This window comes from Melopsittacus undulatus, chromosome 6, assembly GCF_012275295.1.
Source record: "Melopsittacus undulatus isolate bMelUnd1 chromosome 6, bMelUnd1.mat.Z, whole genome shotgun sequence".
NCBI lineage: Eukaryota > Metazoa > Chordata > Aves > Psittaciformes > Psittaculidae > Melopsittacus > Melopsittacus undulatus.
The window spans coordinates 28488777-28502091 of NC_047532.1; the positions used below are offsets into that span (position 1 = coordinate 28488777).

Consider the following 13315-nt stretch of genomic DNA (forward strand, 5'->3'; position numbering starts at 1 on the left):
ATTAGACATGTTTTAAGACTGTTGTTGTTATAGCAGCTGGCTATTCTTCCTGCTAACACTAAGCCAAAGCCATTTATATGGAGCAATCCTGGTGGTTAATGAATTCAGAAGCAGTGCTGGAATCACAGCAGAACATCCCCCTCCACCACATCAGAGAGTGGGACTCTCCATAGAGCCCAGACAATTTCTTCTGTGGGGTGTGAATGGCTGCATCTGAGAAAGAGTGGATAAACCCTTCAATGGAAAACCAGTGCACATTCGTTTTGTAATCAGAATTTTTTCTTTATATCCAGGCTTGTCATTGACATCTGAAAATAAAATTTGTCATTTACAAACAGGCCAGTGCAAATTAAAAATAATTTTGTCCAACTTAAAAAAAAAAGAAAAAAAAATAAAAAAAAGTGCACAAATTGTGTTAGGATGATCTTCCTGGAACAGCTGGCGGAGGTCGCCTAGGAAAAAAACAAAAATTAACCCCAAATTCATGGGAGGTGGGAAGGGGCAGAGAAGAGATTTTAGGTCAAGATACTCATATAGAAGATTATCTTAATAAAATGGGTTAACAGAAAAAGGCACAGAACATGCACATTAAGGAAAAGAGCAAGAGCAAGAGCAAGATTAGAATCAGCTGGCTATCAGTACAGCCTCAGCTTTCATTCTCACCGCTTCCCAGCTGACTCACTGCCGCCAGAGAAATGGGACAATTCACATCATGAGTGTGGAGGTCGATGGTCACAGGCCTTCTAATTTTCTTGCAGCAAGTTATATCTCTGGAAAAGCTTTTCCCTGGTCAACCTCAAAATTTGCACCACTGTCTGCTTCCAACGCTGTTCTTGGAGTAGACTTTTTCTAAGTGAGATTCTGATGAAATCAGGAATCATCAAACAAGATGGCCTATGGGCTGGACTGGGGTATCTGGGGGGAACACTGCTGGGAAAGGTTAAAAACATGGGTGATGGCAGTGCAATGAATCTACTGCCACCCCTGTCAGGAGAGATCCTTGGCATTCTTTGGCCCAGTGCAGCAGTTAGAGTAGAGTGGATGCTCCTCCTGTTACCCAGCTTAGAACACTGACATGTTGCTGACCAACATACCAAACTTGTACATACAGAGTATGTGTCCTGGGTTCAGCAGTAGCAGTCATTTTTTTCTCCTTCTTAGTAGCTGGTGCAGCGCTGTGTTTTTGACTTCCGGCCTGGGAACAGTGCTGATAACACCGATGTTTTTAGTTACTGCTCAAATGTTTAATCTGACCAAGGACTTTGTGAGTCTCATGCTCTGCTGGGGAGGGGAAGCGGGAAGGAAGCAGAGACAGGGCAGCTGACCCAAACTAGCCAAAGAGGTATTCCATACCACAGCACGTCATGCCTGGGATGTAACTGGGAGTTACCCGGAAGGGCACTCACTGCTCGGTCGGGCTCATTTTGGCAGGTGGTTTCACATTCTCTTCCCTTGTTATTTCCCTTATCATTATTATTATTGGTGGTAGCAGTAGTGCTTGGTGTTATACCTTAGTTACTGGACTGTTCTTATCTCTTCCCATGGGATTTATATTCTTTCAATTCTCCTCCCCCTCCCTCCAGGAGCAGGGTTGGGGGGAAGGGAAGAAAGGGGGAAAGGGGGGGGAAGTAGATTGCATGGCTGACTTGCCAACAGGGTTTAAACCACAACAGTATGTAAAGTACTCCAGCCACACAGGACATGTCTGACACTGCTGTTCACTGAAGGGGTGTGCACAGACTACCTCAGGCATAGCCATTAATGACTATTAAAAAATAATCTCCATATGTTATTGCAAGTTACAGCAAACAAGTGAATACAATGGGATATTTGCTGCTTTGTTGATCCCACCTTTTGCACCCACTTTCCCAAAACCTAAGGACCAACATAGTGACTGTCATGCTCAGTGAAAAATGTCCTCTCCAACAGGAAGCTGTTGTGCTTCTTGTGCCATACAGATCGTCTCCTGCAAGTACCAACTCCAGTTACTTGGCTTATACTGATCTGAAGGAGGAATTGAGTAACCAAGACATCTGCACATTCATACACAACCACTTTAAGGAGAAATCCCTTCCAGACATAACATGTATACATGCACATTTTTACTCCAGCTCTTGCTCTGGAGGACTCAGTCTGGCTTTCTCCTCAGCTTTGGATTTCCCCAAAACATGCTTTTCCCAGCAATGAAATGGATACCAGGTACTACTTGCAAAACATTCATCCATTTCCCAGCAAAATGTCTCTGCAGTACTCTAAGCCCCTTGCAGAGCAGTGGGTTGAATGCTTCCCATGGGTTATATACCTCCCTCTTCCCTTTTAATGACATCCCCAGTGATCTCAATACAACATGCATCTCTGATAGGCAGTCCTCACTGCAGACCTGACAGAGGCAGAATTTGGCATGCTGAGATGTTATTGTGAGAGACCAAAGACCACTCATGTGCATCCAGAAAGTAATAATAAAAGCCCATCAAGAGTTACAGTTTATTTCAGGTTCAGAAAAGCAGCTTAACATTTTTACAGCAGGTGTATGTGATGGTCAATAATGACCATGAGTTCAAGAATCAACTTGTTGTGCTCAAAGGTCAACACCAGGAGCCACTTACAGATTATGAAACCAAAGGTGGATGTTTTTGGCTCATGTGAATAAGGGCATTAACATACAGAGCAAAATTCAGAAAGAAATTAAGCATTTGCTTCTTACAAAAAGCGGTCATTGTTTACACCATCCTGGAAAAGTAAAGAGACAGGCAGTAAAGCAAATGGCCGGCAAGACGGGACAAATCATATATCAAGCAAGAGTGGAGGACTGTCTGGACGGGAGGAGCCATCGGTATCACCTCGCCTGCAGACAAAGCAAGAGGAAAGACAGGCAGAGTAACATTCATTTACACAAGGGAGCTATTCTGCTAGAGCCTGGGGAGGACGTTCAATGCCACAACAGGAGGAACTGTGCCATGAGCACAGAGAGAGGTCGGACACCTCCCCAGTGTCACAAATACAAAATAGATCTGCTTTCAATTCAGGAGGTTTGTACTATTGTAACACAGAAAGACAGAACAAGCCAGTAATCTCAATATGCTGTATACACATTGTTTAGTGTAGCTAACTGCGATAGAGTATATTTTCTATGTTACACTTTAACACAAGATGCCATAACCTGTAATGTATCTCCTTTAATATAATAAATAATCTACTTCTATGAGGCTTACTCAGAAAGTGCAACAAGATCAGGAATAAAATAAACACATTAACTATGTACATAAGCCTTTTAATTGAACATACAATCTTTTTAATCCTACTGGAAGATCCCTTGAGATCAAAGGCCAAGAGCTATTTATGGCACATACAAGCTCTTCAGCTCTTGGTCAGCCATGATGAGGTAAGGTGGAACATGTTCTCCAGGCAGAGACCCAGGCTTAGCCTAAATGCAATACTAGATGAGCACTCTCCTGAAGCTTAGCTACATACATCACCCAGCTAATTAAGTACCTCACGTAAGATCCTCCTGTTGCTTAACAGGAGTCTTCACTACTCCCTGACAATCTTCTGAGCTTTGCCAGAGGGAAGCAAAGAAAGGGAGAGCAACCCATGCTTCTCAGATATGGGAGTTCAGGCTTAGCTCACCCTGCGTAAGGGGGCCCGCAGAGGGGGCAGTGGCCAGTCTGAGGTAGCCAGTCCCTCTAGCAGACCCACATGGTGCTTGTCCTGCTGTCCTTTGGGCATGAAGCAAGTTGCTGCCAAGGCTGCTCTGAGAACAAGGGACGGGAGACACATGACTTGCCAGCATGAAGAGGGAGAGGAACAAACCATACCCTTCCAAAAGGAAATGGGCTGAGGCTAGGAGGACAGTACTTATTCAACTGGATGTGGCAATTTCTTGGGAATCACTTGGTATTTTTCCTAGAAAAAACAGCTCTGTGTAGTTTATTCTGCAAAGCATATATGCAAGAAGTTAGAGGTAAAATCATCAAACTCTGGATCTGTGTTCAAGGTTAATTACTAATTTGCACACCTATAAGTATTGCATTAGGAGCACAGGGCCAGATTTAGGTGTGATCTGAATAAGGATGCAGAGGAAGGGAGGGCTGTGCAGCTGTGTCCCACAGCCTCAACATCAGGTGCAGAAACAGATGGTGCTGATGATGGGGCCACAGGCACCTCACTGCCTCCTTCTCCTTCGGATGTGAATCCACCTTTGAAAGCTTCTTTACAAGTCAGGATTACAGCTGAGAAATACGATTTCCTTGGGGGCATAGTTAAGGATAGTGCTGAATTGTGCCACCTACCTCCTTATGCTTGTCAGAAAGAGTCATCAAAGTAAATTAAGGAGTCTCAAATACAGATGATTTTTAGGCCAGGATCTGTGTCATCTGATTGAGGCTCCTAATTTACCAACATTCCCATCCTCATCTCCAGTGCAGCCACACCTATCTGAATCAATTTCTGGAGGTGTTGCCTTTTTCCACTGTACAAAGGGGATCTTGGACAACTAAACTGAGTGCTTAGGGTATGGGTGGGATAAACCCAGACCATGGCCTTGCAGTATCACTGAATTAGTATCAAAATTTGGGGTTAAAATGACTTTCTGTGGCTGTGGCGCTAAGCCTGGCTTTCTGTCAGCAGGCAGCTGCCCATCAGTAACAGAGAGTTCCGATAAACTATATACAGGTTTGCTGGCTGGACAAGAGCAGGAACTACTATATTTATAAAAATACATCTAATAGATGCACTGCTTGTTACAGCAGACTGCTACACAGCAGAAAACTGTGTGGAAGACAAGAAAAATATGGGGGGATGTGTGTTTGGTAGTAAAAGTCAATAGGTTTGCAACTGCAGTTGGGTTTGCAACCTTTCTTTGAAAGCTGATTCTGTGTGTTTAGTTGGCGATGTGGGTCTGTTCTCCAAACAAACACAAGCCACTTAAGCAGTCTTCTGAGATCACCAAAATGCCAGTGCTCTGACAAAACTCCATCTTCACTGTGTTTCATATATTGACCTCTAGACTCCCCAGACGAGTGTTACAAGTATGAGGTTGACAGGAAATTAAATTTAAGCTAACATACAAGTCATGATGTTTTCTCAAGCTCATCTCTCTTATGCAAGCTGAAACATGATTTGCTTCAGTGGTGAGCACAGCTAATCAGCAGTCTGGGAATACTTAATAGGCTAAATCCCCATTCACTGTGGGTCTTTGATTAGATTCTTCCTAACCATGGGCTAAAGCATACTGGAGCCCTACCCACAGTCTCAATAAATAAATTTATTAGACTGATTATACTGGGGGCCTTTGAAACCACCTATTGCTTTGCCTAGGGATCTGTAACCATAGTAGTAATAACAGCAATTAATTATTTTCTGAAGAGACAAGGCCCAGTTAATCTCTAGTTTAATTTTGTTAACTCAGTAAGTTTTGAGCTGTAAGGGTGACACTGACCCTAACTGTTTAAAGTGAAGTAATGCAGTTAAGACAAAAGGTTTCTATAATGCATTAATATATAACGTGCAAAACAGCAGGCAGAGAGGACCTCTGCAAGTGAACATCTGCTAAAATAATCCATTGCCAGGATGCACAGTTGAGCAGTTCTAATACCTATATGGATGAAGTGACCCTAATCTGAGGTGTGCAAGACTTCAAGTGATGCAAGCAGAAAACCTTTATATAGGGGGCATAGTGGAACTTTACCAAGTGGTGTGAGCAATATCTCAAATCCAAACCAGACCCTTGGAAAGCTCAGATGCAAATCTAGGCTCTGTGAATTGGCTCACACACTGGGCAGAGGAGCAGTAGCCTGTATACACCTGTGCTGTGTTATATATCATATCAGTATCTCCTTCAGTTGTCTGGATCTTGCAGTGCAGTACATTTATACATATTTCATACACGCACCCCCAAGGCTTCCCATGAGTTCAGTGGGAGTACAAATGTGAGCAAGCACTAACAGAGGACAAAGTGAGCTGGCATACGCTGCTCTGTCATGTACTGGTTCTTCAAAATGCCCTTTCATGTCCTTGTTGCAACACCGCAGCCTGGCCATTATCAACCACCCAATCTATGTTGCATGTCAGCTGCCAATGTGGAAATAAAGTAAAACATGCATTGTCCCATACACACAATTCTTGTTTAATACCACTCCTTAAAAACTAGACTTTGGATAAGGAGAAATTATAGGAGAAGCAGCCATTCAGCAAACTTCTTGCAAGAGAGACATGAAAGTGCGGGGCCTTCAGAAGAGCTTGGTAAGACTACATCACTTTTCTTTGCCCAGTTTAGCCATTAAAAGAGAAAATGGATGTAACTGTGTAATTCCAAACAATAGAAAACCTGAAAGGTACAAATGAAAGCAAGGTTCCTTTCAGAGAAGAGGGAGAAAAGAAGCAGGTCAAATCAACACACACAAACACACACAGTCAAGCCCTTCATTTTCTGTACAGGACTGTGAGCATGGTTGCCTGGATGAAGATGTGTCAGTAAGTTAGCTAACATCAGCTATTGCAAAAGGAACAGTCAAGGCAGCACAGACCTTCCCAAAACATTTAAGTTCTCATAAACAATGCAGAATGGACAGAGAGTGTATCAGTAAAATTGGTTACTTGCCTATAGATGTCCATACATGTGACTATACATTGGTTATTGCAACAGTTACCAAGCATCTTTTTCCACATATTTGGTTAACAATGAATGGCATGCCAGAAACTTCTTTTAGTCTAACAGGGATGAATCTAATGGACGAATTACAATGGGCCGAGTTGGTGAAGGGGGTGGTCTTCGACTGGAGAGAAAGAGAGAAGAAACAATAAGCACAAACACTAAGAACAAACCTGGCACCTTTTGCTCTTGCTACATGAACATTCACGTGCTCCTAAACAAAACATTATTTCCATGTACACTGAAGCATGATAGCCCTAAGCACCCATAACAAGGAAGAAAGCAATGGGTTAGCCACATGCCTATCATGCCTTAGCCCTCTCATGCATCAAACAGCTCCTCAATCTGGTCAAACACCTTTACGTTCTTGTGTCATGGACACTGTCAAGGGAGGATCAATAGTCCTGTTTTCTCAGGGGTCAGTCTGAGCCTGGACAGCCACAGAGCAGTTTTAACATTTCAGAGTGGCCAGCTGGATTCCAGAAGAAAGCCCACAGCAACTCCAGCTGCTCTTTGCAGAAGCAGAAAAAGCTGCAGCTTCTTGCACAGTTGGACCAACTGGAGCCAAGCCAATGTGTCTGAATTTGAGGCACAAATTTTAAGCTTTATAGCAATGGCCAGCTGGCATTATGAAAATGCTAGTTTTGGCTGTGGATTCTTCCATTTACCACTAATGCATTCCTCTATCAACTTCAGTAACTTAAGGGAGTCACAGATTTTTTTTCAGCAGGCTTACGAGTCTTTATTCCTCTTTGCCAAATGGCCGATTCAGCACAGGCTCCAGGGTACTAAAAACCCCTGCATTTCAATTTGGACTCCATCCTCATCTGGTGAGAGACCACATTGTGAGAGCTAGCAACAGCATGATCCCTGAGCACGTTCCACCTGCAGTCCAGGCTGAGACCTTCCCCTCCCTCACTCCATCCAAGGGAGTTATAGATTGATTTTCCCTGGTAGCTATGAAATTGCCTTTTACATTTTTGTGTGTATTTAAGGAACCTGGTTCACATCAGTGCTGTATGGAGATAACTCCATCATCATAGTTACAAAGACTGCTTTATTAACATTCTATTCCACCTGGGCTAAAACACCCCACTGCTGACCAAAGCCTGTGCAGAATCTGAAATAAATACCCGTTTGGACTCCAGCGCCTGCTCTAGCTCAAACAGTTCTGCCTAGCACTGCTTTGCGCTGTATTAATATACCTAAGAGACTGTTCTTCACAGTCAGCCTGCTCCTTTATTTAGCTATCCAGAACCTTCCTGCAGGGTTTTGTTGTGCAATTATTCCAATCTATCTCTTAGAGTGCTTTTGTTCCCCATTTTCTTTAATGAGAAGTACCACCTCTCACTTTATTCCTTAACCCAGCCCAGATCACCACGAGAGTGCATAGCTGCTCTAAGAGAGGCATGAACATAGGGTCTAAACAAAATGGAGAGCTGAGAGCTCTTAACTTCTTATCCAGGTTCAGCAGACTACATTAATGGCCAAGACAAATTGTACAGCTCCTTTTAATGCTGTCCTCCACCTGCGAAAGTAGGAACAGCTCCTGTCCCTGAAGAAGAGCACAAAGGAAATGGGTCTCATTCTGTTAAGGCTAAATAGAAGATGAAAAGAATATAACAATGTGTTAATCATCTTTGAACTGAACATAATATATAAGACAAATTTACACTTGCCAAAAGCCTTTTGCTTGTCTCAAAGTGCATCTTGTACAATATTCTCTGCTAGTGAAGAAATGAGAATTTTAATCCCTGCCATACGACAAATGTAAAATATGCCAACTGAAGCATTCAAGTAAATCAACGAGCTAAAAAAAATAGGCAAAATATAATTCCTTCATGGTGTATTTTTCTTACAGAGAAAATGTTACTCCGTAAACTATTGTTTCCTGTGCTGCTCCACTGTAGGTCTTCTGGACCCATTTCCAAAATTTGTAGTTTCATAAAGAACCACTTCTAAGGCTCTGCATTTCTGCTGGGTTGCATTAAATTATTCCTTTGTTGAAATGCCTCACATTGCATTGCTTAGTGCTTACTGAAAACATTGTATCATGTGTATACAATTTACAAACAACGGGAAATGCATACAGCTGTCTTCATATCAAATTTAAAAGATATGAGCCCAAGCATGCATTTTACCAGGTTAAATGCAGCACACTGGATTCAAATAATGCCATTTAGTCAGATGGCTATTTAGCCCAGCAGGATCAGAAACTGGAGAGCACAGTACAAGGATTTCCTGGTTATAATCACTCAAAGCAAACCTGAACCAAAACCAGGTCTGAACCCCATTTCCACCTTGAACCAGTGCTGTTGTTGCACTGTGACCGCTATTCTGAACAGAAAAATTGCCCAGCAGGCTCTCATTTCCACTCCAGAGTACCACTTCAGGGGGTAGCTGATACCCCTGGGGGCCCTCTCTGAGGAGGAGCTGCTGCCACTGCAAGGGTTTGGGATGCAGAACCACACTGCAGCCTTTCCCCTTCGCCATGCAGCAGGCAGAGCTGGGCCAGCCTTGTTCTCCCGGCGGCATTGCCCAACAGGCAGGTCTGCCTAGCGAGGGGACCCCTCAGTCCAAGCTCTTCCCCACTCTATGAGCCAGCCTTCTGTTGGAGGTGCACACATGTACCTGGGATACTCTGCATACAGATGCTTGTGTGTCTTCCCAATAGGTTTGGGCAAGGATGTACATGAGGAATGGGCAGACCCCTTCTTAGCTCCAGTCCCCCTCCTCTGCCCTCTTAGGTGTGCTGCCTAGCTTCCATACAGTTGCACACTATTTCTTTCCAGCTCCTTAACCCAGCACAGCATGAGTAGGTGAGCAAGACCTCTACCTGGAGACAAAGGTGCCTTCCAGAGGAGTGGCAGATGGAAAACACAGCACTTGAGTAAAGACCTGCAAAAGCACCATTCACCTCCAGTCCTGCTGCTGAGTCTCCAAGGCTGTCTTCTGTTTCGCATGCTGGTAATGTAGGAAGAGGAGCCGTGCTCTCTATCAGAGCACAGCACAGGGGTTCAGCTTGGGCAAGAGACCTCACCTTCATTAGCCACCAGCATGTATCAACCAGCATCAACTGGGATGAGCAGAAGCTCAAGTCAAACTGCAGGAAAAGACAAGCCTGTAAGTTACCTGTCACTAGATTTCTCTGTCAAGGTGACAGGTCATTATGTGACTATTCTTACACTCAGAGTAGCAGCCAGACTTTTTTTTCTTTTTTTTTTCTTTTTTTTTTTTTTCTAACAGGAATCTCAACCCCAAAGACAAGAGGAGACACCAATCCACGCACCTCCTGCCTCTCCCCTCTTTTATGTCTCGACCAGTGGCTGGGAGTGCAAGTGCTTCCTGTGATGGAGATGTGCAGGAGTCCAGGCACCAAAACAGCCACCTTGAGATAGCACAGCCGGCAGCCAGCACCGGACTGCTCCTTGCAGATGTAGTCCCACCTTCCTCACTGTCCCGGGCATCTCCGAAAAACGCAGAGCCAAGGGAAGCCCAGCATGATTTCGGCACCGTTGCTTTCTGAACAAAGGTTACATAAATGAACGCTGCCAGACCCTCCAAACGTGGAGCAACGCGGAGCAAACGGGCAGAACAGAGCTGCAGGGGGAGCTCCAGCCTGCCTGTGGACAGGAGCGAGGGAAAACCAGAGAAAAACAACCTCCCGCAGATCCCTGCTCCGCACTGGCTGCCATGTCAGTGAGTAAATATGTGACTAAGCCCAATTAAATGTTTAGTCTGAGGCCAGCAGATGATAGCGGTAGAGATGGTGGTTTCCTTTGTGTTATCGGACTGACTCTGACAGCCGTGGGTGCATTTGCGGTGCTGAGCTGTTCCCAGGCTCCCAAAGACGGCTCCCAGTTCATAGAAAGATTCTTATAAAAATGTCACTGCTGTGGTAATTCCAGTTTGGTTATTGTCTCCAACATTTCAGCTGGATTTTCGAGTTTGGGGGCTGAGTCCTGCTGCCTGGCCTCTTTTTAACGGGCAGCTCTGTTGCGGTTTGTCAGACTGGGGGGTTGGGGTGGGCTTTTTTGTGAGTTTGGTTTGTTGATGTTGTCTTTTTGTCTTTTTTTTTTTTGGGAAAAAAAAAGGGAAACTGTGTTTGTAAAAGTTAGTGCTAAAGGGGCAGGGGATCATAGGTCCCTAGGGTTGAGTAAACGAGTCTGCAGAAAGAATCAGTTCTTCTAACTAGCACACTTTAAGCAGACATAAAGAATTTACCAATGAAAATTGTGGACTAAGTATGTATTTAATAACTCCCTGATGTTGTTGCAGAGACTCCTCCTTTGAAGAGCTCAGTGGGGTTTTGAACAGAGGGTAACTCTTACCCTATGCAAAAACTTTTTTAAAAAGGATAAGTTTTACATTTATTTTTAACCCAAGCAGCACACTCTATTTTTCCAGTTTTAAAAGAACTCCAACAACTTTAGGCAAATGCAGAACAAACGAAACTAAATAAAGCAAGTATAGCCTTAAAATTTGATCAGAAACATACGGGAACTCTTCAAGCATTTGCCTTTTGAGAAGGGCTATCGCTCCCCACACAGAGTCCACAAAATACGCTTTCACTAAAGCATGGCTGTAATTACCACGGGAGGCCCCGCTCAAAGAAGATGGCTTCTCTTCTCGGAGCACAGCTAACATACTTATAAATAAAAGGCTTTTATTTGCACTTCATTTTACATTCTTGTGTGCTTGTGACTACCAGAGAACACTTGTGGAAGGCATGCACATAACTATATTTTACAATATATCCTATAGACCTGGAATTGTAAACAAAAGTCCATTATTCTCTCTGTTTTCCATGATCTTGGTTTCCCTATAATGCAGCCCTGTCAGAATACCCTGATACACGACATCCTCTTTGCAGAATTTAATGAGAAAATAGTTAAACAAAATCCTAAGCAGCTTTAAGTCTGACTGCAGACAAATTTTATTTTAAGTGACAATACAAATGTAGGTGTGATGCTTACAATAAGATAAAAAGAGTGACTTCAGGTGAGGATTAAATATAGTTTCTTGTTTAGGTGACTTCTTAGAGACATTAGGTAGCTGGTTCTTGGGATAGTTGTAATACCTTATTTTATGTTTACACAGTTTTCTCTGTTTCAGTAAAATCCTTAGACCTCAGGTAGCTTAGCTTCTACTTTTCCTAGTTCTTAGATCAATCTGTCTAACTTTTATATGGTAACTCCATCATTCTCTGGATTTGGAGGAAAATCCAAACCAGAAATGAAACTAACATAGCCATCATGGTTGAAGAGTAGAGGCAAAACATGGGGTTTAGGCCTGATTAGTTAGTCTATAGTCTATGCATACTTAAAACCCTTTCTGGCCTGCTGCAGATGCAGCCGTGGCTACTTTGGAGTATCACAAACATCAGCTCAGGAGAAAACATCTTGAAGGGAAATGGGAAAACTGAGAGAAGGAAAGGCACTTAATACTAGTAACACAGGTTATACAAAAGTAGGAAAGGCAGAAAAAAGATGATGATATTAAGAGTTGGCTTAAACTATGACAAGAGTAAAGCAGGAATCACAGCCAAGAGTCGGGAGTAGATGATGATTGTGGGAGAAATGAGAAACAGCGCTTAGCGGTAATGAAAGGAAAAAGTTGTTGGGAAATATGTCTGAGATGGTCCCTTACGCCAACATAATGGTCCAAGAGAGTGAATATATCTCAGTTTTGTTTCCATACTGAAAAATGTCATTCTATTAAACATAAAATGTTTCTAGTAAGTATGCCCACAGGATTACTGTCGGCAGGTAAGTCAGGAACAGAAGTACTGAGGCACACAGCACAGTATTTGAGGATGCATGCCAGTTCTGAAGTGGCTCTCTGGCAGAACACATATGGAGGATCAGGCTCTACAAATGCATAGAGAGTGTACTATGACTGTACTGACAGATACTTGCTCAGGTATACATACAGTGAAACCTGACTATTTCAAATGACCCAACTGCACAATACTCTGTCAGTGGAAGAATTTTTGTGTTAAGTGTAAGCAAGTTAAAATTATTAGTTTATGGTGTTTATCTGATACCTATTTCTTTTAAGTGAAAAAAAAACAAGAAACTAAGAGTGAATGGGACGAATGTGTCCTTCCACTAGCCACCACTACACTGCAACAACAGAAATATCCATTAATTCAAATGCTAACACTGTTCCAAAGCATTGGGGTTACGCAGGTTCTACTGTGCATGATTGAATTTAATACAGATAATCCTTTCAGCAGCAAAGAGGTCGAAAATACCATGCTCCACTATATTAATATATTATTTGCAAGTTGAGCTAAGTTCTCTATATGACCATCATAAGCTAATGTCTATCACACACACAAATATGTTTGTATTTTTATGTGGGTGTTGCATTTTTTAATTAGTCATTTCAGCGAATTAATGTGCCATATGTAAACCTCAGCTTGAATAAACAAAAAAAAATAATTCAATGGAGCGATTGAGAAAGACTGTTATTCTTAACAAACCATGTGCTCTTGTTTGCCCTTCAGCAGAGAATGTGTGAAGTAGACAAGCATGCAGCACATTAGTGGAGGACTGTCCCAGCCTTTCAGAAAACCTAGGTCAGGATGGCTAAGAGAATCAAAACTGCCTGTGGAAGAAGAGAGAGTCAGGAGTGCTGTGTGATACATTCAGAATGTTGCTC

At 42.9% G+C, this 13315-nt stretch overlaps 1 protein-coding gene across 6 annotated transcripts in view; it reads right to left on the reverse strand.

Annotated features, from left to right (window-relative positions):
* Positions 1-415: 415 nt before the first annotated feature.
* Positions 416-13315, reverse strand: part of DNM3 (dynamin 3) — a 180095-nt gene continuing 167195 nt past the window's right edge. For 3 of the 6 annotated variants that reach the window (XM_034063554.1, XM_034063552.1, XM_034063555.1), the window contains one exon: positions 6704-6773. In XM_034063554.1, coding sequence (XP_033919445.1) covers positions 6704-6773 — 70 coding nt within the window. Of the gene's footprint in view, positions 453-2470; positions 2846-6245; positions 6774-13315 lie in introns of those variants that run through there. The other 3 variants (XM_034063553.1, XM_031047273.2, XM_034063551.1) reach the window with 3 other exon arrangements.